The sequence below is a fragment of the Setaria viridis genome, chromosome 8 (genome assembly GCF_005286985.2).
Source record: "Setaria viridis chromosome 8, Setaria_viridis_v4.0, whole genome shotgun sequence".
NCBI lineage: Eukaryota > Viridiplantae > Streptophyta > Magnoliopsida > Poales > Poaceae > Setaria > Setaria viridis.
The window spans coordinates 38,534,459-38,559,724 of NC_048270.2; the positions used below are offsets into that span (position 1 = coordinate 38,534,459).

Here is a 25,266-nt window from a genome sequence, read left to right on the forward strand (position 1 = left end):
TCCTCCCCTTGTCTGCTCAATCCGCTGCCCCTTCCTTCCATCGGTGGCGGGCTCCCTCCCGACGGCGGCGCGCCCTCCCGACGATTGCGCGACCTCGCCTCACCACCACCTTTCTTCCTTCTCTTCCTTCGATCCTTCTGGCCGGACACGGGCGCGACGGTGTCGCCCGGCCAGATCTGCGCGGGCGGCGGCGGCGGCGGCGCCATGGCCACGGAGCACGCCGCCGCGCAGAAGGTCGAGGCCACTAAGGCTGCGGCTGCTGCGGCCGGGAACTGCTACGGGGAGTCGTCGGAGGCCGACCCCATGCCCCAGCCTCTGCCGTCGGTGCTCGAGCTCCTCCACTCGTGCCGCGGCGCCCCCGCGCCCGCGGCCGCCGAGCTGCCCGAGGATGACGACAACAGCAAGGCCGCACGTGAGGCTGTTCGGCGTCTCCATCGGGCGGAACGGGTGCGCGACGTGAGGCTGTTCGGCGTCTCCAACAACATAAGTTTCAGAAACAGAACCAACAACAGCAGAGTTACGCAGAATCGTAAATTAAACAAGAACCATGGAGAAGTCATCCGTGGAAATGCTCGGAAGTGACCAGCGTCGGCCAAGCTATAGCATTTTTGCCATGGACCGCCGAATCTGTTCCTGTCCAGAGGAGGTTCCTTCGCATGCGGTCAAGTTCTTTGATCACCCAGGGTGGCAGCTTATCTGACATGATCAGATCTGGGCATGCATGGTGGAGAGTGTCGACTTCACAAGGGTGAGACGACAACTCTTGTCCATCAATGGGCCCTGCCAAGTTGGTAATTTCGCGGCAACCTTCTCGATCAACGGTCGGTACTACGATTTCGGCAGAGCTTTGGTGGATAGAGCTTTGGCGATCACACTATACCCAATATATCTCATGGCGTCTATAGTGTGCTTAAGGACGCTGGAGTTAAGCATCTCCAATGTGAACCAAAATGTGCACCTCAAAAGCTAGAGAAGCCACCAGAATGAATACTCTTAGGGCAAACAGATAGAAAATGTTTGACCTTGCATATAGGAAAAAAACAAAAGGTGGATGGGGTGGGTGAAGGGGGGGAGGGGGCTGAAATCCACGACCGTAGCCATCAAGGACAGACACAAGAGAGCCAGCAGCCTCTTATTACACTGTCACACTGACTCAAACACAAAAGAGAGTTTGATACCAACAAAATCCAATGGTAGGGTTATCCAAACAATAGAAATAGAGTCGAAGATAATGCTGCCCAGAAACAGAGTCCATCCAGGCGACTCTTGAAACAATATTACGATTGACTGCCTACAGATTATGTCACTGAAGCAGCCACAAAACGAACATATGTAGCAACTGAAAGAAGGAACACTACGGGAAACAAGAAAATTGCCGAGTGTATTTTTTTTACCGAGTGTTTTTTTTCGAGCACTCGGCAAACAAGCTCTTCGCCGAGTGCCAAGCCAAAAATACGAGTGTCAAAAAAAACACTCGGCAAATCGGGGCTTTGCCGAGTGTCAAATAAAAAACACTCGGCAAAGCCCCCTCTTTGCCGAGTGTCAAAAAAAACACTCGGCAAACAGGGGGGTTTGCCAAGTGTTTTTTTTTGACACTAGGCAAAAAAATAATTTTTTTCCTCTTTTCACCATGAAATTTTTTCTACTCCCCACATACAACATGTGGTACTCCATGTTAAAATTTGGTATATTTTTGGATTTATTTGCTATATTTATTTAATTAATTGCATTTCAAGGGAATTTTTTGTATAAGTCAAATTTGAACTGCAAGTGATTCAAATTATGGAAGAAAATGAGTAGAAAAATGATATTCATGTTTTTCGGCCCAATTTGAGACCTGACCCATGAAATGACAAGAAATTTCGAACATCTTGTTCAGGAAACACGACCACGAACGTGTGATAGTGGTATTTTTAAATTATAAAAAAAATAAGCAAAGTCTGAAAATTATGAGATTTGTCATGATGTGATGATATCATAGGTGGAGGCTGTGGAAAAAAATTGAGAATGTTTTGCACATTTCATCACGTACGATGTTTACAAACCGAAGTATTTCCGAAGAAAAATAGTAACGTTGAGAAGGATTGCATAAGATTTGGAGTCAAAATGACGGTCGAGTTTTGATTTGACTACAAGACTTTTTTACAGTCAATAGAGAATATATATTATTTCATGTAAATTTTTGACAATTTTTTGAAACTGTTGGATATTTTTTAATTTTTTTTAAAATAGCTTTGCCGAGTGTCCTAGGGTAGACACTCGGCAAAGAACCCTTCACCGAGTGTCACCCCTAGGACACTCGACGACTTAAGTGCCCGGCCGCCCAAGGACTTAAGTGCCCGGCCCTCTCACTACTCCCCCCGTCACTCCCACCCATCACTACTCCCTCCTCTCTCCCTCCCGCCGTCGCCCGGCGCCCCCGGCCCCGCCGCCCGGCGCCCCCCGCCCCGCCGCAAAACGAACATATGTAGCTGGAATCCAAACTGAAGCGATTCAATAGCTATCTTCCAATGGCGTCCTCCTCGTCCTCCTCTTGATCTTTTTTTTGAGTAAAATCCTCCTCTTGATCTAATCTTTGTTGAGTGACATCTTCATTGCCCATAGATAAAACCTCATCGTCATCGTTCTCCTCCTCGTCTTCTTCTTCTTATTTCTTCTTTGTCACACCTAATTTTAAGGACAAACCGAGTGCTTTCAATACATATGCACCAGGATCAAGTTCTACACATGTATGACATAAGTGAATAACAAAGACTGTGCTAAATCGAATAGAGGGAGTATTAAATATTATTACATGACCGAAAGTCTCAATAAAACACAAGCCTAAATTATTACGTAGCGGACTCCGAAAACGACAACGTCACCACAGGCAGCTGACTGAAGAACCGTACACCTAGAACTCCTCAAAGTCGTCAAAGTACTCCACCGGATTATCTTGGTCTTAACAGCGGTTTTTCAAGGGTGAGTACACTTATGGTTGGTACTCAACAAGTTGTGGGGAATAGTGTAGTGTAAGGCCAATCAAGGTATGGCTAAGGTTTAATCAACATCAACTTTTAATTAAGTTGATCAATTTTTATTAGCAATTAACTAAGTACAAGTTCATACCATCCAAAATTAAACAAGAGCATAAAGTAAACAACATATGCATAAAATGACAACAATTTAAGTCCATTTTTCGATAGTATTATCATGTGAGGGTCCAAGCCGCTCTTAACCGTGAGCACGGCTGATCGATCAGTTTTACACTCTGCAGAGGTTGCACATCTTCACCCACAAGTCGCGTAAAAAGTTCAAAAGAACTTTGGACCCAACCATGCGGTGTTTGCAATGCACCATACCACACTTTCGAGGTGTGATTGCATAGGTACGCAACAAGACCTTTACAAAGATTCGCTAATAAGTGGTAACCCGCTAAGATTTCCGGATTAGTAGCAGAGCATAACAGTCCCCTAGTGGATACAGTGTCTTAGCAAAGCCCACGTCCCAAGAGAGTGAGTGCTATACCCCATCTGCCGCCACCCCTCTTGCCCTTTCGGTAAGATTACCCCAGACTAGTGTTTCTAATTATTCAGCCAAGACCAGAGCCATTTAGTCTTGTGGTAGCACTATTTTCCTGAGTGGTTCTCCATGTTCCGATTAAAGACTTGTGATCTTGTATTAATGAAAGGTATAACAAAAGTAAAGCAAGATTAAACATTGGGTTCAGTTAAACCACCATATACCAAGTAAGCACTAAGCATGAGCTACCCAACATAAAAGTAAACCCGGTTGGTCAAGGCAAAGGTAATTTGAACCTAGGCGAACCTTAATTAGGACCCATCAATTTAATCTTAACATGTGCATAGCATAATTGTTGAGTACGAGAAAGTAAAGGTGTATAGGACTGAAAAGTAGTGATCAAGGACACGACTTGCCTTCTTGGCCTTGCTCTTGCTGTTCGTACTCCTTGACGACTTGAAGGCTTAAAGGTGTATAGGATCGAAAAACCCGTCGAAATCTTGCACGTCTACACGCATCACACGAGCACATACAAGCAAACAAGGGCAAAAAGTAAGAAAATAGTACACCAATCACAATTAAACAGAAAAAACAAGCTTGAAAGATTAATCTATGCTTTAAAATGAACACGTGGATATAAAGAACGCGAAAAACGGAGTTAAGATGCAAAAGATATGATTAAAACAAGATCCAGGGGCTTTTTTGCGAGAAAAATAAAACTTTAGGGTCAAACTGCGAAAAACCGAGGACTTATATGTAATTACGTGTATAAACCGAAGGTTTAACGTGCAAAAACTCCAAAATGGATGGCGGGTTGATTTTAGAGAAACTCAGGGTCCAAACTGAAAGAAAATAGGACCAAAACACAAATACTTTTGAACTAGATTGGACTGCGAGTTGATTTGCGGAAAAGGTAAGGGCTTAAGTGCAAAAGCGACACGGCGCGGCGCGATTGACCGGTATGCGATCCGGTTGACTCGCTGCGGGCCGTCGGATCTGGATCCGACGGTTGCGCTCATCGGTGGTAGCGCGGCGGAGGCGGAAAAGGCGGCAGGCGGTGGCGAGCGGTGGCGGGGTCGCCGGAGTTGGCCGAAAAGGTGCTCTAGGGCTCGGTTTCGTGCGCGGATTGCACGGAAAGAAATCGGGGGACACGGCGAACTCATTTGAGCCCTCGGGGTGAGCCAAAAGGCGGCGGGGCTCACCTTATGGCGGCAGGCTTGCGGAGCTTGGGTGGCGGCGCTAGAGCTCGCGGCTAGGGTTTCGGGTGTTGGTGCGGGGTGCTCGAGGTCGGGGGTGTGGTGGCTTAAATAGGGGCGGATGGCGGCGGGATAAGGGTAGGTGGCGGATTCCGCGCGGGGAACTCGCGCGGCGGTTGCGGGAGGCGGGCGGAGTCTGGCGCGGTCGAGGGAAGAGTCCCGGCCGGATACGGCCGGAGGACGGGGATGACGGGTGGGCCCCACCCGTCAGATCAGCGGAAGGGAGCGGGCCGGTGCTGCTTCGCGGGCCGCGGAGGAAGGAGAGGTGGGCCGAGCAGGGAGGGAAGCTGGGCCGGCGGAAAAAGAAATGGAGCGACCGGTAGAGCTGCTGGCGTTGGGCCGCGAGGGAAGGTAGAGCTGGGGCGGGAAGAAAAGGAGAAGGATGCAGCCCTAGAGAAGAAAGAAAAAGAAAAAGAAAAAAAGAAAAAGGAAAGGTTTTGAAAATTAGACATTAAATTTGAATTTCAAATTTGATTCAAACACAATCAATCAAAACAAATGCACCAGCATGCAATGCACAAATAACTCCTATGATGAATTAATTTAATTTAGAGAAAAATAAAATTAAATGCCTAGAAATTTAAATGACATCCTAATCGAGCAAATTTTAGTGAATTTAAATTCTTTAAAAATTTGGGTGTTACATTCTTCTTTGGTTAAATCATCACTGTCTGATTCGCTGGAATTCAAAATTTAGTTAGAACATATCATGAGATCAATTGAAGATTAGATGGAAATTACGAGGAGTCCATGTGAGCAGGTACGCACCTGTTCACCAAAAGCCGTCCACGTTTAATTTCGAGTGTGGGCCGGTTGGGATGGGCTTGGATTGTGCGCCTCACTGCAGCCTCCACTTTGCGATGGGCTTGAATTGTGCGCCTCACTGCAGCCTCCACATTCTCGGCCACATCACAAGGCAAATCCCAATCGTTGAAAACTACTGTTAGTTTCTGAAGCGAAGGGAGGCACTCCAAGCCCAGATTGTCAAAGCTACCATTCTTGCAGTCGTTGATGCGAAAGCAGAGCACTTCCAGGTTTGGCATAAGGGCCCCTGCTACTCTGCAGTTGTCCGGTTTCTTTTTAAAACCCAATCTAGAAGACACCGTGATTGTGAATGAAACACTCGAGTCCTCCTCGTTGACCACAAACTGGATCGTTGACAAAGGGAACGAGCAGGATCTCAACTTCTGGAAGTAGCCATGAGCGGCAGTACCAGTTATCGTTGCCGTGCTGCTACATCTCGGGGACAGCGTGAGCTTGAGGTAATGGAGCTCTGGCAACTCTCCCAAGATTTTCAGACCCTGGTCACCCATCTCATGGACAGTCAGGGTCAAGTGGGAGAGGTTGGGGTGACGCGTTGGATCAATGCATGGCGGCAATTCAGGGACCATGCCCAGAACCAAATGGCAGAGTCCTCGCGGGAGCGGGAGCAGGAGCTGCCATTTGTTCCATTTGTTCTCCTCCCGTCCTCCTTCTCCATCTTCAACAGTTACACTCTCACCGAACAGCTGCAGACGTTGCAGCTTGTGGAGATTTCCTAGTGAATTCACGAAGTCCGATTGCATTCTCTTGTCCTTGACTTGGCCAGTATAAGTCCCGAGTGCCCTGAGTTCGTGTAGGTTGCCCAGATCTTTCACGAACTGGCCGATTGACTTGTCATCGCCCCTCGTGCTAGGAAGTATGTGCAACTCCTGCAGGGACGTCAGGTTCTTGATTCCCCCACACGGCAGGCTATGATTCCCAGCACGTAGGCATACCAATTGTGTTAGCATGCCCACGCTCGATGGTAATAATTCCGTTGCAAATAACCTGTCGTCCTCCAAATACAACACCCGAAGAAACTTGAAAGCTGCTTCTTTCGGAAGCTCCAAACCATCTAACTTGATTGTCCCGAGGTACCTCAAATGAAGTAAATCTCCAATAATATCCTCATAGAAGGGAAAACCATAAAAGCCCTCCAAATATAGCACACGTAAGAGTTTAAAGCTCCGAAGCTGGACCCTTGGAACGCAATAGCCCGTAAAAGCAAACAGAGACCTTGCTCGTGCTGTGTCCGTATGATTGTTCAGAGGAGAATCATTGTGGAGAGCTAACCTACGTGCATTGCTTCCTAACAATGTGTCTTCAGTACTGTTGTCGAATACCATGGCAAACTTTGCTTCACGGGACAAGGAACGGATGAGATCAAGAATCATATCATGGATACGGCATCCATTTATGATTCTGGTTTCTTCATCCTCCACTGGCTGGATCAAACTTCTGTTAACTAGGTTGTTGAAGTATCCCTCCCCAATCTCATACAAGCTGATTCCTGGTTTCTCATTGACAAAACCTTCAGCTACCCACATCCATATCAAAGCATCCTTTTTAATCAAATAATCTTCTGGAAATAAGCTTAGATACAGTAAGCAAGTCTTCAGGTGAGAAGGGAGATCATAGTAGCTAAGAGACACTATCCACAGAGTATCATCTACTTGCTCTTTATCTTTATCACGAAAACCAATAGAGTTGCACACCTCATACCATTCTTGCATTGATTTTCCTACCAGTAAGCTAGCCATTGTGATGATAGCTAAGGGTACACCACCACATTTCTTCAGAATTTTATGAGCTACTTCGGATACCTTCTTGCGTTGATTATCAGGACATTTACCTTCACCACCAAATATCCTTGCATAAAATAACTCTTTTGAGTTATCATCCGAAAGTGGTTGTAGCTTGTATTTGTATACCTCATCACCAGTGGCAACTTCTGAATTACGAGTGGTTATTATTATTCCGCTTCCTTTATTATTCTGAGTACTCAAAACATCATCTATGATTCTCTTCTTAGATTGTTTCTCCCATACGTCATCAATGACAATTAGGTACCTACCCACATGACAATAGTGCAATAAGAGCTGGCAGAGTCAGTACAAGTATCCAAGACATCTATCTATATAACAAGAACCGTGAATGAATATAGAGAACAAATAGAAAACTAGTCGTCATGTTATAACACTAATGAAACTAATGATTCTGAATCTTTACTGACTGGTTGGCAATCAGCTGCAAGTGACTGCCTCCAACGGTGAAGTCAACTTATTGATAGCTATAAGATTGACCATTTCACCATAATGGATAATATATTCATTGAACTAATATAGCACATTCTTCAAAACTATAGAGATGTTAAATACATATTGCATATGTAAGGAAATGCACTATAGACTACTCCCTCCGTCCTGCAAAGGGTCTCCTTTTAGACTCTAAAATTTATCCAACAAAGAGTGTTCTTTTACCTCCTAGTAAACATCATCTAATTAAAACAACACTCACACCAATAAAGAAAAATATATGGAGAAGCGTGTAGAGCCAATCAAATGATCAATTGATGTTTTTTCTCTAGTTCCAATGGACATGCGTTTATTTAGGATACGGGAAACTAAACGGATAGCACGAGTTTCAATTACAATTAGTATTAGTTATTAGGGGCAACATAGACATTTGTCATCACTACTAATGTGTCTGAAATTTTCTAAACGGACACACTTGGCCACACAGAGGGAGTACCTATTAACTAGTAGCTAGTTTTCTCTCTGTTCATTTGTTCATTGTGCCAAGCATATAGAACGAGTCTGATGTTGGCACATATAGCTAGCTGAGTTGTCAATAATGGAGACACCTTATAATATAGGAGTAAGATAGTTAAGGGCTCATAATTAGTGACTAAGAAACTACTCCCTCTGTATATAATGGATTTTGAGTTTATCTTAAGTCAAAGTATCGTGAGTTTGATCAAAGTTTATAAATAAAAAATTTAATATCCAATGTACCAAAGAAGTAAACTATGAAAATACATTTCGTAAACGATCTATTGATGCTCATTTGATATCATATATATTATTTGTCGCTGTCAAGATCAGCGGATCAAGACTTAGACTAGTAAATTTCTTTTATGCGCGTGAGCCTCAGATGGTTGCACGGGAGACACGGATTAGACTGGTTCGGGCAAAGGAAGCCCTACGTCCAGTATCGAGGATGCTCGTGTTACCCGTGCGGGGGTTCTGTAGTAGGGGGTTACAGATTGGCGAGAGAGGGACTGGTCCCAAGTCTCTTCGGTTTTTGTGCTCTTAGGAAGAGTGGTGGTGTACTATGGTGTACGGGAGAAGGAGCTGATTCCCTCCATCCCCTCCCCCCGGCTCTGGGTTCCTCCTTTTATATCGCAAGGGGACGGCCGGAGTTACAATTGGGATCGGGTAGAAAGGCCCGTAAAGAGTAAAGAGTAAGATGGTAAAAAGTAAGGCAGGAAGGAGGGGAGAGATCCCAGGCGCCCTGATATCCTGCCGACCCTGAACGCGTGCCGCCGTGCATGCCGGAGGGGGAGGTCGCCGGATGCCAAGTGTTGTTATTCCCCGTAGGTAGCTATTTCGATGTTCGTAGGTACCAGGTTAGATCATGATGAGGCGGCTTCGTTGTTACCCCGGCGTCCGTTAGGGAGAACGGTGGATACCGCTGCTCCGGCGATGGCTGCTGAGAGGGAGGGCGTCATGTCCGCACTGTTGGGTGCGCGGGACTCGAGGGTGTGCGGGACCCGAGGACAGGCCTCTCTCTCCTTTGCTCCGGTCGGCGCAGGTCATGAGTGCTCCGTGGCGAATGAGAATCGGCCGCCGGCACTGTAGCCTGCACAGGACGGTCATGCACGGGTACTTGCGCCAGGTTGCGTGAGGGGCTCGGTCGCCCTGCCCTCTGCCAACTCTGTGGTGCATTTATGGCGAGGCCGACGGGGGGACCCACAGGATTTGTCTTGTCTATGCGGACCGCATCCGAGGGTGTTCCCGGGCTTGTGGGCCCTGGTGCGCCCGACCCCTCCGCTTAGGGTCGGGCGAGGCGGAGAACTCCGCGGCATGGGGTCGGGTGCTCCCGACCCTGGGATCGCAGTCGGGCGAGGCGGAGATTTTGCGGAGGGGGGTCGGGCGCTCCCGATCCTGGCGCCGGGGTCAGGCGTGGCGGAGATTTGATCATGCTTTGGTGGGCCTGGGCCTTCATGTTTGCTTCTTTAAGCAGTCTGTTAGGGGGTCATTAATATTTCCCCCCAACAGTAGCCCCCGAGCCTGTGGTGGAGCAGGAGTGCTCCTCCGGAGGCTCCTTTCGCTTTTCGCCGCCGGTTTCTGTATAATGGCGCGCTTGTTCTATCTCCGCCGTGCTCGAGAGAACCTGCCAGTTTGTGACCACACGCATGGTAGTTGTTTGCGAGGCTAGCCCCCGAGCTCCTGCTCGTTGCAGGAAACCGATCGGGAGGCCAGGTCGACTTTTTTGATCGTTGCCCCTCAAGCGTCCGTTCGCTAGGACGGAGGGGTTGAGCCGGGCCACGTTATCCGAGTTGGACGAACCGTGGTGCTCGTTTGAGCTGCAAACGGGTAAGTTCGAGTGGAGTCCCGGTCCCCGTTCGGGGGGGTCCGGCTCGGGCCAAGCTGGTGGCGTACTCCAATTTCCCGTCGGTCAGTTCATATAGTTCTCGGATCCGTTCGACCGGATCTGAGGGCTCGTTGCCTTTCCCCGTGGAAAAACCATGGACTTTACACTGAGCGGGACTCGAACGTGAGGTTGGGGCGCCCTTGGCGTTCGCTCGCCTGGGTGTTGGCCGCTAGCGGGCCCGTCCCTTCTCACCCCTTGCTCGGGGATGTCCTGAGGAAGCTGTCGAACCCGTGTTGGGCCAGCTTTCGAACCCCTGGACCGTATTGGGCCGTAGGGGCGTTTTCAGCCCCGTATCCCTTTCTTACCTCCCTGCGGGCCTTGGACCGGAGCGGTTGGCATGCCTGGGCCGATCGTGGGGAGCGTCGTGGGCGCGATACCCGGGGAGTGGAGTTATGGTAGCGTCGTCCCGCGAATCGAGGAAGATAGGATGTTTTTCGCGGCCGATCGTGCGCGCGGTTTACGAAAAGGAAACGGGCGCGGCGGGGGCGTACCTGGCGCCGCATTTATGGCGGCCGTGGCGTCGGTTTGGCTTCCCCGGTACCTTTCCTATAAAAGCAGGAGTACGCCGCGCCTGTTCCTCTCCTTTCGCGCTCGAGCCTCCTTGCCTTCCTCCTAGTTCACTTGCGCTTGCCTCGCTCGCCTTGTTCCCGTCGCCTCAAGCCGCGTGCTTTCGTCTCTGCCTCCGTCGATCCACTCCCTTTCTTGGCGATGGCTTCCTGGGGAGTCTCCCACTTCACTTCCAACCGCGCCGAGGGCCTGGTGCGGAAGGGGCTCCTTTGCGAGAAGACGGCGGCGGACGAGTGGCTGCTGCCGGGGCCGGAGCAGGTTCCGTCGCCTCCCGCCGGCTACGTCGTCTCCTTCGCCCACTTCCACGAGCGGGGATTCGCCTCCCCTCCAAGCCGCTTCTTCCGCGGGCTTCTTTACTACTACGGGCTCGAGCTCCAGCACCTCAACCCCAATGGGATCCAGCACATCGCGGCATTCGTCGCGCTGTGTGAGGGATTCCTGGGGATTGAGCCCCACTTCGAGCTGTGAAAGTATTTCTTCACGGTGAGCCTGTATCAGAAGGCGGGGAAGGCCGGGAGCCAGCAGCGGTCGCCTCCGGTGCCGATTGGGTGCGCCGGGATTCATCTCCGTCATACTCGCTCCAAGGAGTACATGACGGTGAAGACCTCGGTGTCCCACAAGGGGTGGCATAATCAGTGGTTCTACGTGAAGAACTACCCGAACTCCCCCCTGCCGGCGTTCACCGGCTGCACCATCGATGCGGCGCCCGACGTATGGGCGTACGGGCCGGTGGAGAAGGAGAAGAGGAAGATCTCCGACCTGTTGCAGGCCATTGGGCAGCTGAAGTGGGAGGGGCTCACCGGCGCCGGGGTCATCGGCGCGTACCACGCCCGGCGGGTGGCGCCGCTGATGCTCCGAGTGCGGCCGCTTGGCATCATGTCCCCCGACATGCCGACCGAGGGCACCGTCCTGGCGACAGGCGCGCTCGCTGCCTCCGAGATCCGGCAACGACTCCGGGAGGCGCTGGAGGACAAGGACGTCGACTACCCGATCCCCGGGCATCCGCCGATGCGCCCGAAGCCGGGCTTCGTAGACCTGGTAAGATGTTTGGGTCACCGCTTCTCCCTCCTGATGTTCCGTTGTTTTGTTGTTCTGATGCGGATCCTCCTTCACGTTTTGCAGGGCATGCTGACCCAGGTTGCGGACTCCCTCCTGCCGGTGCCGGAGGGTGCCGAGCGGAGGGCTCGCAATCGTCTCCGGGCCGAGGAACAGAAGCGCCGTAAGGACAAGGAGACGGAGAAGCGGTGGAAGAAGGCCGCCAAGGAGCTCCTACGGCGGCGGAGAGGGGCGGTCGTGTCTGACGATGACGACGACGACGAGGAAGAAGAAGAAGAAGAAGAAGAAGAAGAAGAAGAAGAAGAAGAGGAAGAGGAGGATGAGGAAGAGCTGTTTGCCCCCCGTTCGAGGGCTTTGGTGATTCGTGACGCACCCCCGCAGACGACTGTAGGGGGTGCAGCGGCGGGAGCGTCCTCCCGGGATCCGGCTCCCCAGGGTCCTGGGGCTGTGCCCCAGGGGCCAGCGCAGCCCGTGCTCCAGGAGCCGGCGCGGACCGCCCCTCAGGGGTCGGCTCAGCGCACGTCTCAGGAGCTAGTGCGGACTGCTCCTCAGGGGGCGGCGCAGGGCCTACCCCAGGAAGGGGCGCGGGGCGCCCCCTTGGGGTCGTCCCAGGGCGTCCCCCAGGAACGGGTGCGGGCCGCTCCCCTGGGGTCGGCTCGAGGCGCCGCCCTGGTGTCGACACGGAGCGCCCCTCAGGGGCCTTCAGAGTCCGCCCCTGCCGCCGCCTTGGGTCCGGCGCGGGGCGCTCCCCAGGAGTCCGCTCGGGGGGCTCCTTGGGGATCCGTGGGGACCGCCTCCGCCGCCGCGCCTGTTGGCGGAGGGCAACGGGGCGGCGACAAGCGGCCACTGCCAGACGCCCCGGGGTCGGCGTCCGGCTCCGAGTCGAAGCGCGCGCGTCGCCCCTGCGCTTCGAGGGCGTAAGTTAACTCTTCCTATGTGTCATCCTTCTTTTCTTTTTCCGTTCGTTTCTGCTGACGCCCGACCGTCGACGCGCAGTACTTCTCCCCCGCGGCGTCAGCCTGCGGCTGGCGCCCAAGAAGGCGCTGCTGACATCATCCTCCTCCGGGGGGCGGGCCGCAGCCCCGCCGGTGGCGATTGGCGGGGTTCCTGGTGTGGCCACAGGTCCCCCCGCGGGGGTGGCTGCTGCGGAGTCGGTTGGCGGGACGGCGGCGGAGACAGCCGCAGGAGGGAGAGCGGACTCCACTCCGTCTGCGGCTCCACCGATCGCCCCTCCGGCTCAGGTCATGATCCCCCCTTGCCCTCAGGCCGGGGAGGTGATCGACCTTGACGCCGACGAGGCGGAGGAGGCGGAGACGACGGAGGGCAGGGTGGATGCCCCCGCTGCCATGGCGGGGTCGGAGGCAGAGGGGGCACTTGCTCCCGAGGACGCGGCGGCGGCGAAGGCAGCGGCGCCGGAGGCCGGGGTCTCCGTCCCGGTCGCTCCCGCGGGGGTGACTCTGGCGGCCGAGACGGAGGTGCCCACAGGGGTGCCGTTAGCGGCTGCGGTGGTGACGGGTGCGCAGGCGCCGGAGTCGTCGGCGGATCCAGGGGTTTCTGGCGTCGTGATGTCGTCATCGACGGTGATGTCAGAGTCGACCCTTGTTCCGCCCTCGGCTTCCTCTGTCCCTGGGGCGTGGAGAGGGCCCGTCCTCCGCTGGACATCCCGCGACGACCCGCCGAGGTGCCGCTACGCACTGGATGATGCCGCCGAGTGGCATAGGTGGCAGGCGGTGCATGGCGGCGGCGCCCAGGTTCAGGCGGCTCTGACCTCGGCGTTGGGAGTTTTGGCCAACACCGTGGTCCCTGGCAGCCAGGTATGTTGTTCCTGCCGCTCGGCGATGAGTCCCTTCTCTTTGCTTTTTTGCTTTAACGGCATGCCGCTTTGCAGGCTCTCCAAGAGGGCAGCCGGGAGAAGTCTGACTTCCTCCAGCGGCAGCGGAACCTCTGGGAGCACTATAACACCGAGAGGGAGCGCTCCAGGAATCTGACCCTGCAGCTTGGCGCCGCCCAGGGGGCCGTTCGCGACCTGGAGGGGCGTGAGCAGGTGGCGCTAGAGGGGGCGCGGCGTGCCGAGGCCAAGCTCCAGGCCGTCGCGGAGAAGGCCCGCCTCGACCTTGAGGAGTTCCAGGCCGCCATGGACAGGGCCCGCCGCGATGCAGAGGGGCTAAAAGCCGCTGCTGCTGAGCGGGCCCGCCGAGACGCCGAGGAGCTGGCGCGGCTGAGGGGGGAGAGTGCGGCCCTCCGCGCGGGGCACGAGCAACTCCGTTTGCAGGTGCAGGGGCTCCAGTCCGCCTTGTCCCGCAGCGTCGACAGGGAGCGCGAGCTGAAGGCCGAGGCCGACGGTGAGGCTCTTTCTGCTCCCGCGTTTTTATGTCGTTGGTGTTTTGCTTCTTCTGACTTGGTGGGATTTCTCGAGTGGCTCCTGCAGGTGACCTCGCCAGATTGCGGACTCTGCTCGACGAGGAGCGTGGTGAGCATGGCACCCTGCGGGATGCGGTTCGCGTCATCTGCGAGGACTTCGGCGTTGCTCCGGAGGAGGGGTCGAGCTCGCTGCCGGCTCATGTCCTCGAGGTGCGCCGTCGTCGTCGCGAGATCACCGTGGACGCGCTTCGCCTTGGCGTGCGGCGCGCCTTCGGGGTCTTCGGCTCTCACTATGCCGACATTAATTTTGTCGGGATGAGTGAGGGGTACTGCGCCGGCTACACCGACGCCGAGCTGGATGAGATCGACGCCGCGGTGACCGCGCTGGCGGAGGCCCTCGCGAAGCTCCTGGAGGATGAAGCCGTCCCCCCTGCCGATCCTGAGGCCGCTCCTGCCGACCCTGAGGCCGCCGCCGTCGCCGACCCTGAAGCCGCCGCCGTCGCCGACCCTGAAACCGCCGCTCTTGTTGACCCCGAGACCACTGCTCCAGCCGACCCTCCTGTCAATTAACTGTGCCGGGCTTGCGCCCGAAAAAAGTTTGTACTTAAGTCAGTCGTTTTGAACTCGTTTGTGCTGGCCATACGGGCCTGTTCTTATGACTTTTTATTTTGCGCTAAGGAAACCGTTTCCCTTTGTTATTCCTTTGGTCTTTGAAAGCTTTAGGATGTGTTGCCGGGTGCGTCAGTAAGTTTTTGATGAGCGAAGGTACCGTAGCCGCTGGGGCGTAGGCTTTTTCGCAGTCCGATCGCAACTTGGCTGAGCACCGTTCGCGCATCCTTATCTTTTTGCATCCAAAGGTTTTCGAAAGGGAGTGTTCGGTTTTTGAAAAAAGAAAAAACGTTTTCTTTTTAGCGGTGCCCAGCGGCTGGGGTCGGGACCCCTGATAGCCCCCGAGGGGTGTGCGATCCTGGAGCCAGGCCAGGGTCGGATACCCCTGAGTTTAAAAGAAAAGGCCTTCTTTTTTCGTGGAAGATCAAAACTGGTAGCCCCCGAGGGGTATGCGACCCTTGAGCGAGGCCAGGGTCGGATACCCCTGAGCTTAAACGAAAGGGTCTGAGCCAAAGTGGCTCAGGGTTTCTTTTTTCGCAGAAGAACAAAACTGGTAGCCCCCGAGGGGTATGCGACCCTTGAGCGAGGCCAGGGTCGGATACCCCTGAGCTTAAACGAAAGGGTCTGAGCCAAAGTGGCTCAGGGTTTCTTTTTTCGCAGAAGAACAAAACTGGTAGCCCCCGAGGGGTATGCGACCCTGGAGTGAGGCCAGGGTCAGATACCCCTGAGCTTAACCGAAAGAACGGAAAAGATGGCAAGACCATGCATAACTTGAAAATGAGAGCTAGGGGTAGAAGCGCCTTAGCTGTTCTATGTTCCAGGCGTTGCTGAAGATTTGCCCGTCGGGAGTTGCCAGTTTGTAGGTGCCTGGCCGCAGCACTTGTGCGACGATGAACGGGCCTTCCCATGGGGGAGTCAACTTGTGCCGACCCCTGTTGTCTTGGACGAGGCGGAGCACTAGATCTCCGACGTTGAAGGCGCGGCCTTGTATTCTGCGGCTGTGGTAACGCCGTAGGGCCTGCTAGTACTTAGCTGAGTGTAGCAGGGCTACATCTCGCGCCTCGTCGAGTTGGTCTTGTGCGTCCTCGAGTGACGTCTGGTTTCCCTGTTCGTCGTATGCTTTGACCCTCGGTGACCCATACTCCAAGTCGGTGGGCAAGATGGCCTCTGACCCGTAGACCATGAAGAATGGGGTGAACCCTGTCGCCCGGCTGGGGGTCGTCCTCAGGCTCCAGAGGACTGCTGGGAGCTCCGCAACCCATCGTCCGCCGAATTTTTTGAGGCGGTCGAAGATCCGTGGCTTGAGACCCTGAAGTATCATGCCATTGGCTCGCTCGACTTGCCCGTTCGTGCGGGGGTGCGCAACTGCCGCCCAATCCACTCGAATGTGGTGGTCGTCGCAGAACTGGAGGAATCTCTTTCCGGTGAACTGCGTACCGTTGTCGGTTATGATGGAGTTCGGGATCCCGAAGCGGTGGATGATGTCGGTGAAGAACTGTACCGCCTGCTTGGACCTGATTTGCGCCACTGGCCTTGCTTCGATCCATTTGGAAAACTTGTCGACAGCGACAAGTAGATGGGTGAAGCCCCCGGGCGCCCTTTTGAAGGGTCCGACGAGATCCAGCCCCCAGACCGCGAACGGCCACGTGATGGGGATGGTTTGTAACGCCTGCGCGGGCAGGTGGGTTTGGCGGGCAAAGAACTGGCATCCCTCGCAAGTGCGGACCACCTGTGTAGCATCCGCGACCGCGGTCGGCCAGTAGAAACCTTGTCGGAAGGCATTGCCCACAAGCGTCCTTGGCGCAGCGTGGTGACCACAAGCCCCAGCGTGGATGTCCTGGATCAGCGCCTTTCCCTATTCGATCGGGATGCAGCGCTGGAGGATCCCAGTGTGACTTCGCTTGTAAAGCTCCTGGTCGATGATGGTGAAGGTTTTCGCACGGCGCGTGATCCTGCGGGCTTCGGTCTTGTCGGTCGGGAGCGCGTCGCGGATAAGGTAGTCGAGGTACGGGGCTCTCCAATCGGTCGAGGGGTCGGCCCCCGCCGCGGGGCCCGCCTCGATTTCCATAACCGCGGGGTCGGAAGGCTTGGCTTCCGGGGCCGGGTCGGGTGGGGCAGCGTTGGTTCCCTTGGGATCGGTGCTCGGGTCCAGGACAGGTGGCGTGCTGCCGACCTTCCCTGGCTCGGATCCCACCCCCAAAGCTGGGCATGCCCCGCCGACCTCTGCTGGCTCCGGGTAACGGATCGAAGGCTTCAGCTGGTCGCTAACGAAGACGCCGTCGGGGACGGGCATCCGGCCGGACGCCGCCTTTGCGAGCTCGTCGGCGGCTTCATTGAAGCGCCTTGCGACGTGGTTGAGCTCCAACCCGTCGAACTTGTCCTCGAGCTTACGTACCTCGTTGCAGTAGGCGGCCATTTTAGGGTCATGGCAGCTCCATTCTTTCATGACTTGTTCGACGACCAACTGGGAATCGCCTCGGACGTCTAGTCGACAAATGCCCAGCTCGATGGCGATGCGGAGCCCGTTGAGCAGGGCTTCATACTCAGCGACATTGTTGGATGCAGGAAAATGGAGGCGGATCATGTACCTGATGCGTACGCCCAACGGAGAGACGAAGACGAGGCCTGCTCCGGCGCGGGCCCTCATCAGCGACCCGTCGAAGTACATCATCCAGTACTCCTGCTCCTCTGTTGCCGTTGGTGCTTGTACCTCTGTCCACTCGGCCACGAAATCGGCAAGTACCTGGGACTTAATGGCGGTGCGGGGGACGTAGGTGATACCCTGATCCATAAGCTCAAGCGCCCACTTCGCGATCCTTCCTGTTGCATTTGGGTTCCGGATTACTTCACCAAGCGGGAATGAAGAGACGACCGTTACCGGATGGGAGGTGAAGTAGTGACGCAGCTTCCTCTTCGTGATGAGGATGGCGTAGACGAGCTTCTGGATCTGCGGGTATCGTGACTTGGACTCGAACAATACTTCGCTGATGAAGTACACCGGGCGTTGCACCTTAAGAGCGTGTCCCTCCTCCTCCCGCTCCACTACCAGGGCCGCGCTGACCACCTGGGTGGTCGCCGCGACGTAGAGTAGAAGGGTCTCGCCGTCGGCCGGCGGAACTAGAATTGGGGCTTTTGTCAGGAGATCCTTGAGCCTCTCAAGTGCTTCCTGCGCCTCGCTGGTCCACTCAAAGCGGTCGGATTTTTTCAGGAGCCGATAGAGAGGAAGTCCTCGCTCGCCGAGGCGCGAGATGAAGCGGCTAAGGGATGCTAAGCATCCCATGACGCGCTGCACTCCCTTCATGTTCCGGATCGGCCCTATGTCGTTGATGGCCGCTATCTTCTCCGGGTTCGCCTCGATGCCGCGCACGGAGACGATGAAGCCTAGCAGCATGCCCCTTGGGACACCAAACACGCATTTCTCAGGGTTAAGCTTGATACGCTTATCCCTTAGCCTTTCGAAGGCTAGCTCCAGGTCGGGAACGAGCTGATCGCCCTTCCTGGATTTGACTACGATGTCGTCGACGTAGGCCTCAACGGTCTGCCCGATGAGATCTCCGAAGCACTTAAGCATACATCGCTGGAAGGTAGCCCCCGCGTTTTTGAGGCCGAACGGCATCTTAACGTAGCAGTAGGGGCCAAAGGGGGTGATGAAGGAGGTAGCGAGCTGGTCGGCCTCTTTCATCGTGATCTGGTGATAGCCGGAGTACGCATCAAGGAAGCTGAGTGTTTCGCACCCAGCGGTTGAGTCGACTATTTGATCTATGCGTGGCAAAGGGAACGGATCCTTTGGACACGCTTTGTTGAGGCTGGTATAATCGACACACATCCTCCATTTCCCGTTCTTTTTTGGTACAAGAACAGGATTGGCCAACCACTCGGGGTGGTGTACTTCCTTGATGAACCCGGCCGCCAGGAGCTTCTGGAGCTCTTCACCAATGGCCCTGCGCCTTTCTTCGTCGAAACGGCGCAAGCCTTGCTTCACTGGTTTAGAGCCGGCCCTGATGTTCAAGGAATGCTCGGCGACTTCTCTCGGGATGCCTGGCATATCCGAGGGCTTCCACGCAAAGATGTCGCTGTTCGCGCGGAGGAAGTCGACGAGCGCGCTTTCCTATTTGGGGGATAGGGCTGCGCTGATCCGCACGACCCCGCCACCGGAACTGCCGGGGTCGAGAGGGACTTCCTTGATGCCTTCAGTGGGCTCAAAGGAGGTACCTGACTGCTTGGCGTCGGGCTGGTCCTCGATCGTCTCCTCAAGCTGGGCTACCATGTCGCCCGAGACGGTGATGGCCGCGGCGTACTCGGAGCACTCGACGTCGCACTCGTATGCCTTCTGGAAGGTTGTGCCGACGGTGATGACCCCATTAGGCCCTGGCAGCTTGAGCTTGAGGTAGGTGTAGTTGGGGATTGCCATGAACTTCGCGTAGCATGGCCGTCCCAAGATGGCGTGGTAGGTTCCGCGAAACCCTACCACCTCGAAGGTGAGGACCTCCTTCCTATAGTTAGAAGGGGTCCCGAACGTGACGGGCAGGTCGATCTGCCCGAGAGGCGTTGCCTGCTTTCCTGGCACAACGCCATGGAAGGGAGCCTTGCTAGGACGGAGACGGGAGCGATCGATTCCCATGGCGTCGAGGGTCTCGGCGTAGAGGAGGTTGAGGCCGCTGCCCCCATCCATGAGTACCTTGGTGAGGCGTGTCGTGCCGACGATGGGATCGACGACGAGAGGGTAACGCCCCGGATGCCGGACGCGTCCCGGGTGGTCGGACCTATCAAAGGTGATGGCCGGTCCGGACCAATCGAGGAAAGCCGGGGTCGCAGGCTCGGCCGCGTAGATCTCCCGGCGCTCTAGCTTTTGCTGGCGCCTGGTGTCGTATGCTGCGGAGCCTCCGAAGATCATGAAGCAGCCGTCAACTTTAGGAAAGCCGTCTTCCTTTTCCTCGTCACCCTTCCTTTCCTCGTCGGGTTTCCGCTTCCGGTCACCTTTCGCCGGGTTGCCCACAAAGAACCTCTTCATGAGGTTACAATCTTTGTAGGCGTGCTTGACGGGGAACTCGTGGTTCGGGCACGGCCCCTCAAGCAGCTTGTCGAAGAAGCCAGGAGCGCCGTCGGGGGGCGGTTGCTCCCGCTTGCGCTCGGCTGCGGCTACGAGTGGAGCCTCGCGTCGCTGCTTGCCCTTCTTCTTCTGCTGCTGGCGGTTGGAGGTGCCTTCGTCGGCGTCCTCCTCCCGCTTCGCCTTGCCTTTGGAACGATCAAAGATCGCTCCGACAGCCTCTTCACCAGAAGCGTAGCTAGTGGCGATGTTGAGGAGCTCTTCCATGGTTCGCGTGCCTCGGCACCCTAGCTCGTGGACGAGGGGTCGGCAAGAGGTCCCTGCTAGGAAGGCCCCTATAACGTCGGCGTCGGCGACGTTGGAGAGCTCGGTGCGCTTTCTGGAGAAGCGCCGAATGTAATCCCGAAGGGACTCGTCCGCCCCCTGGCGGCAGCTCCGAAGATCCCAGGAGTTGCCAGGGCGTGTGTACGTCCCTTGGAAGTTTCCTACGAAAACCTCCTTCAGGTCGTTCCAGTTGCGAATGCGTCCTGAAGGGATATGTTCTAGCCAGGCTCTCGTAGAGTCTGCCAGAAACAGGGGTAAGTTGCGGATGATGAACAGGTCATCGTCCGCCCCGCCGGCTTGACACGCAAGCCGGTAATCGCTGAGCCATACTCCAGGGTTGGTCTCCCTCGAGTATTTGGCCACGCTCGTGGGCTGCCTGAAGCGCGGCGGAAAGGGCGCATTTAGGATGCGCGTGGAGAAGGCCCGAGGTCCGGCCGCTCCGGGGCTCGGACTGCGGTCCTCCCCGCTGTCGTAGCGCCCGCCGCGATGGACGTGGTAGCCACGATCCGCCCCGTCCCCCCTGTCCGCGCGGGAGCGTCTCCGCGTGTTCAGCGTGTCGCGGGCGTCGCGGACGAGGCCGACGCGCTGGTGGACGGATCGGGCCTCGCCTATCGCGGGTGGCGGTGCTCGTTGGGCGGTTGCAGCCGGATTCACCTCCGGAGGGGGTTGATGAACAGATTCCCCCCACCGTTCCGGGGGCGCGCCCTGCGTCGCCCGACTGGCGTTCTGGCCGCGTCGTCGAGACGCTGAACTTTCCGCCTGCTGGACGGCGGCGCACTCGAGCAGGTTACGCATCTCTTGGCGCGCCCGTCGCTCCTCGGGCGTTGCTGGCTCGGGGAGCTGTCGGAGTAACACCGCCGCGGCGGCGACGTTCTGGCTAGCGCGGGCAAAGAGCGGCGGGCGTTCTCCATCCGCACAGATGCGTTCCTGGACGTCGCGCGCCCGTTGCCACGCTCCCCCCTCGTGATGGGGGTGCTCTACTCCCTGGCGAGCGCCCACGTGCGCTTCCAGTTGCTGGGAGCATTCTGGGGCCCTGGGTAAGGCTCCCGTTGTAGCTGCGGCGTCCGAGGGGGGAGCCCGTTGCCTCCCCTCGGCACCATCGCCATTGGACCCCTCGGAGTGCGCATCAGCCATGAAGCACTCGCGCGAGGGCCGGGGATTCTCGTTACTAGAGCCAGTGTCGGAGATTGTCCTTGCCACGCCCACGAGCTCGTTGCTCGTAGGTGACGTGGCGAGGGACCGCGCTAGGAGGCGACCGTGAGCCCCCGTGGCGTTGCGTAGCCCGAAGAGCCATCCTTCTGGTGAGGCCCTTCCGGCTGGCGTCCGGCCGCTCGTCGCCGTCTTGGCTGTGGTGCCGAGGGCAGCGGGATGAGCGGGCAGGACGTGGACAGGGATCAGCTCGATCCCTTTCCCGGTGGCCAGGAAGTCCAGGCTGCCGAAACGGATTAGGGAGCCTGGAGCAAAGCTGCTATCGCGATTGGCCATCTGAGACTTGGAGATGTACGCGCAAAGGTCCCCTACCTGGCGCGCCAACTGTCGTTGTCAAGATCAGCGGATCAAGACTTAGACTAGTAAATTTCTTTTATGCGCGTGAGCCTCAGATGGTTGCACGGGAGACACGGATTAGACTGGTTCGGGCAAAGGAAGCCCTACGTCCAGTATCGAGGATGCTCGTGTTACCCGTGCGGGGGTTCTGTAGTAGGGGGTTATAGATTGGCGAGAGAGGGACTGGTCCCAAGTCTCTTCGGTTTTTGTGCTCTTAGGAAGAGTGGTGGTCTACTATGGTGTACGGGAGAAGGAGCTGATTCCCTCCATCCCCTCCCCCCGGCTCTGGGTTCCTCCTTTTATATCACAAGGGGACGGCTGGAGTTACAATTGGGATCGGGTAGAAAGGCCCGTAAAGAGTAAAGAGTAAGATGGTAAAAAGTAAGGCAGGAAGGAGGGGAGAGATCCCAGGCGCCCTGATATCCTGCCGACCCTGAACGCGTGCCGCCGTGCATGCCGGAGGGGGAGGTCGCCGGATGCCAAGTGTTGTTATTCCCCGTAGGTAGCTACTTCGATGTTCGTAGGTACCAGGTTAGATCATGATGAGGCGGCTTCGTCGTTACCCCGGCGTCCGTTAGGGAGAACGGTGGATACCGCTGCTCCGGCGATGGCTGCTGAGAGGGAGGGCGTCACGTCCGCACTGTTGGGTGCGCGGGACTCGAGGGTGTGCGGGACCCAAGGACAGGCCTCTCTCTCCTTTGCTCCGGTCGGCGCAGGTCATGAGTGCTCCGTGGCGAATGAGAACTGGCCGCCGGCACTGTAGCCTGCACAAGACGGTCATGCACGGGTACTTGCGCCAGGTTGCGTGAGGGGCTCGGTCGCCCTGCCCTCTGCCAACTCTGTGGTGCATTTATGGCGAGGCCGACGGGGGGACCCACAGGATTTGTCTTGTCTATGCGGACCGCATCCGAGGGGGTTCCCGGGCTTGTGGGCCCCGGTGCGCCCGACCCCTTTGCTTAGGGTCGGGCGAGGCGGAGAACTCCGCGGCGTGGGGTCGGGTGCTCCCGACCCTGGGATCGCAGTCGGGCGAGGCGGAGATTTTGCGGAGGGGGGTCGGGCGCTCCCGATCCTGGTGCCGGGGTCAGGCGTGGCGGAGATTTGATCATGCTTTGGTGGGCCTGGGCCTTCATGTTTGCTTCTTTAAGCAGTCTGTTAGGGGGTCATTAATATTTCCCCCCAACATTATTGTTATTTTATATAAACTTAGTCAAAAATAGGATTGTTTGACTTAGAACAAACTCAAAGTCACTTATATTTCATTATTGAGGGAGCATCATGTTAGCTCAATTAAGAAAAAGGAAAAATATAAACTTACACTAAAAGTATAAAGTCACATATCTGGACTAATCTATAATAGTACACTTCAAAGTGCATCTCTAATGTTCTTTTATTTCATACAGACATGCAAACCGGAATTTTGTGCGTATATGAGTTCAATTCATAAGAAAGCGGATAAATAAACTTGGAACAGTAGGGTACTATCTTGCTATTACTCACGAGATATGCTATTAAAAATAAGATACATTCTAAAAATTCTTATGAAAACTAGAACATCCAACTATCAGTGGGTAGAATCTAATCATCAGAGCCAGATCTACTATATTTTCTAAAAAATTACCACATCTATCATTATGAAAATAGTCCAAACCCTCTATATCTATATCTAAATTATCCACCTTTTGCATCATGAAAAATAACAAAAAGTAACTCTATTTTCATCCAAATTAGTTATCTAGTTCTCTAAATTTGTATTTTAATTACCCACATCTGCTATTACTAAAAATAATCACTAAATCCAAATCTAAATTTCTTAAATATACCATTATGAATAAATATCCCAAAGTACACTAATATATAATTCTAAAAATATTGTTATTATTAATATAAAAATACTAACTTAATGTGTATACATGCATGATACAACATGTAGACCAACTGCACATCTATGGAAGAAGCAATGAAAATACCAATTTTCATGATGAATACATTGCTCGGACTAAGGGTGCAATTACTAACTATGAATATGGATGAAAAAATATACAAAGTAGTTACTAACTAAAATCTATCATAAATGAATAAAGATAAAAATATACAAAGCCGTGCGAAAGTATAGGTTGACGGACTAGCATATGCTAGAATTATTTTTAAAAAAAAACATATACTAGAATTACGACTACTTGTAGCACTAACAGCTAGCGTAGAGTTTGGGTGGCTACGGGAGTCTGTACCTCTTGTCTCGTAGGAAGTCTAGGAGTTGGCGGATGAGCAAATCTGCACCTTTTTGTGTAGAGTGAATGTCCCCAGAGTTATGTTTGTCAAGATCGTAGAGAATATCCTTAAAAACTTTCACCAAGTCCGGATTCCGGCCAACGGAAACAAAAGCCCCACACTCATAGTTTTGTTTAAGCTGGTCATATGTTGCCTTGGCAAGAGTGGTCTTGCCAAGTCCTCCAAATCCAAGAACAAAGACAACCCTTGTCTTCATGTCATCGTGGGATAACATCTGTATGACTGCTTCCTTGGACTCATCGATGCCAATGAGCATGGACGCGCTGGTGCTGTAAACCGGCGCGATGCGCGGATCAATACACGAGGATGGTGTGGCAGGACTAGCCACCCAATCGTCGATCTTGTACCTCTGACGCCGCTCGGCGATCTCTTTGAGCTTCTTTTTGACCTCCTCGATCGCGTTGGCAATGTCATGGAGAGCTACGGTCTTGCTAAACAAGGTGCCGATCTTCTCCTTCAGCCGCTTGAGCTTGTTCTTGTTCTTGTTGACGGGCTCGGGATCCTTGGCGTGGATGAGGAAGGTGTCGACGACGTCCTCCATGTCGTAGGATGCCTCCCTGACCTCGCAGGCCCAGATCTTGACCTGCTTGTTGAGCTGGTCCGGGGGCACCTTGTCGATCTCTTGGAGGAAGGCGTGTGCGCTCTCGAGCTCCCTTGTGAGAGACTGGATCCGCTGCTTCACGCCCGCCTGCAGCTTGTACTCCGCCGCGAGGAGCTCGGCCAGCTTGGAGATGATGCTGCCGATGGCCCCCGTCACGAGATCCATGCTCGCGCGAGGAGCTCCCAATGGAAGCTCGAGTAATGTTGGGTTTGGCGGAGGGCTCTCAGGAACAACAATGGTTGATGTCCGTGTGTGAGGAGAGGAGAGTAGACAACCATGTTCCGTGAGTCAAGTCTAGCGGGCCAAGCTGCCATTACTTCCGTGTCCATCCATCACGTGCTAGTGAAGGTGACGGAAAGATTCTGCTATTTAAATTGCTCTGAAGAAAAACGAGCCCCCAGAAACTTCTTCGTAATTCACAGTTTGAATTTGCGTACACCACCCCCACGCACGCACTGACGCATTACAGTCACACGCACATCACACACATCTCGTTTGCACTGTCACGACGCTTATTTCCATCTTGTACTTCTTGCTGCATATATTTTACGAGTACTGCCGCCTGAAGTAGTTTTTGAAGGGGGAAACCATTTATTACTTTGATATTTACAGCTTGTGGTGTACAAGTAGGTGGGACCTGGATCTATCATTTT

At 54.5% G+C, this 25,266-nt stretch overlaps 1 protein-coding gene across 2 annotated transcripts; it reads right to left on the reverse strand.

The window, feature by feature from the left end:
- Window positions 1-1,993: 1,993 nt before the first annotated feature.
- Window positions 1,994-24,983, reverse strand: LOC117833607 (disease resistance protein RPP13). 2 transcript variants are annotated; one of them, XM_034713171.2, is made up of 4 exons: window positions 23,952-24,960; window positions 5,526-7,628; window positions 3,918-4,009; window positions 1,994-2,667 (listed from the first exon to the last, which is right to left on the reverse strand). In XM_034713171.2, exons 1-4 carry the CDS (start codon window positions 24,776-24,778, stop codon window positions 2,648-2,650), a joined length of 3,042 nt encoding a protein of 1,013 aa, XP_034569062.1. In that variant the 5' UTR covers window positions 24,779-24,960; the 3' UTR covers window positions 1,994-2,647. The 2 variants fall into 2 exon arrangements, with proteins under 2 accessions (XP_034569062.1, XP_034569063.1); XM_034713172.2 differs by lacking the exons at window positions 1,994-2,667; window positions 3,918-4,009; window positions 5,526-7,628 and adding an exon at window positions 13,279-14,778 and having other exon boundaries at window positions 23,952-24,983.
- Between the last annotated feature and the right edge of the window lie 283 nt (window positions 24,984-25,266).

Coding starts and splice junctions, on each gene's coding strand:
- LOC117833607 (XM_034713171.2), bottom strand. CDS start 24,778: ATGGATCTCGTGACGGGGGCCATCGGCAGCATCATCTCCAAGCTGGCC. Junction 7,629..23,951: donor GACTTCCTACGAGACAAGAG/GTACAGACTCCC, acceptor TCATGTGGGTAG/GTACCTAATTGTCATTGATG. Junction 4,010..5,525: donor GGACGGCTTTTGGTGAACAG/GTGCGTACCTGC, acceptor TGATGCGTGTAG/ACGTGCAAGATTTCGACGGG.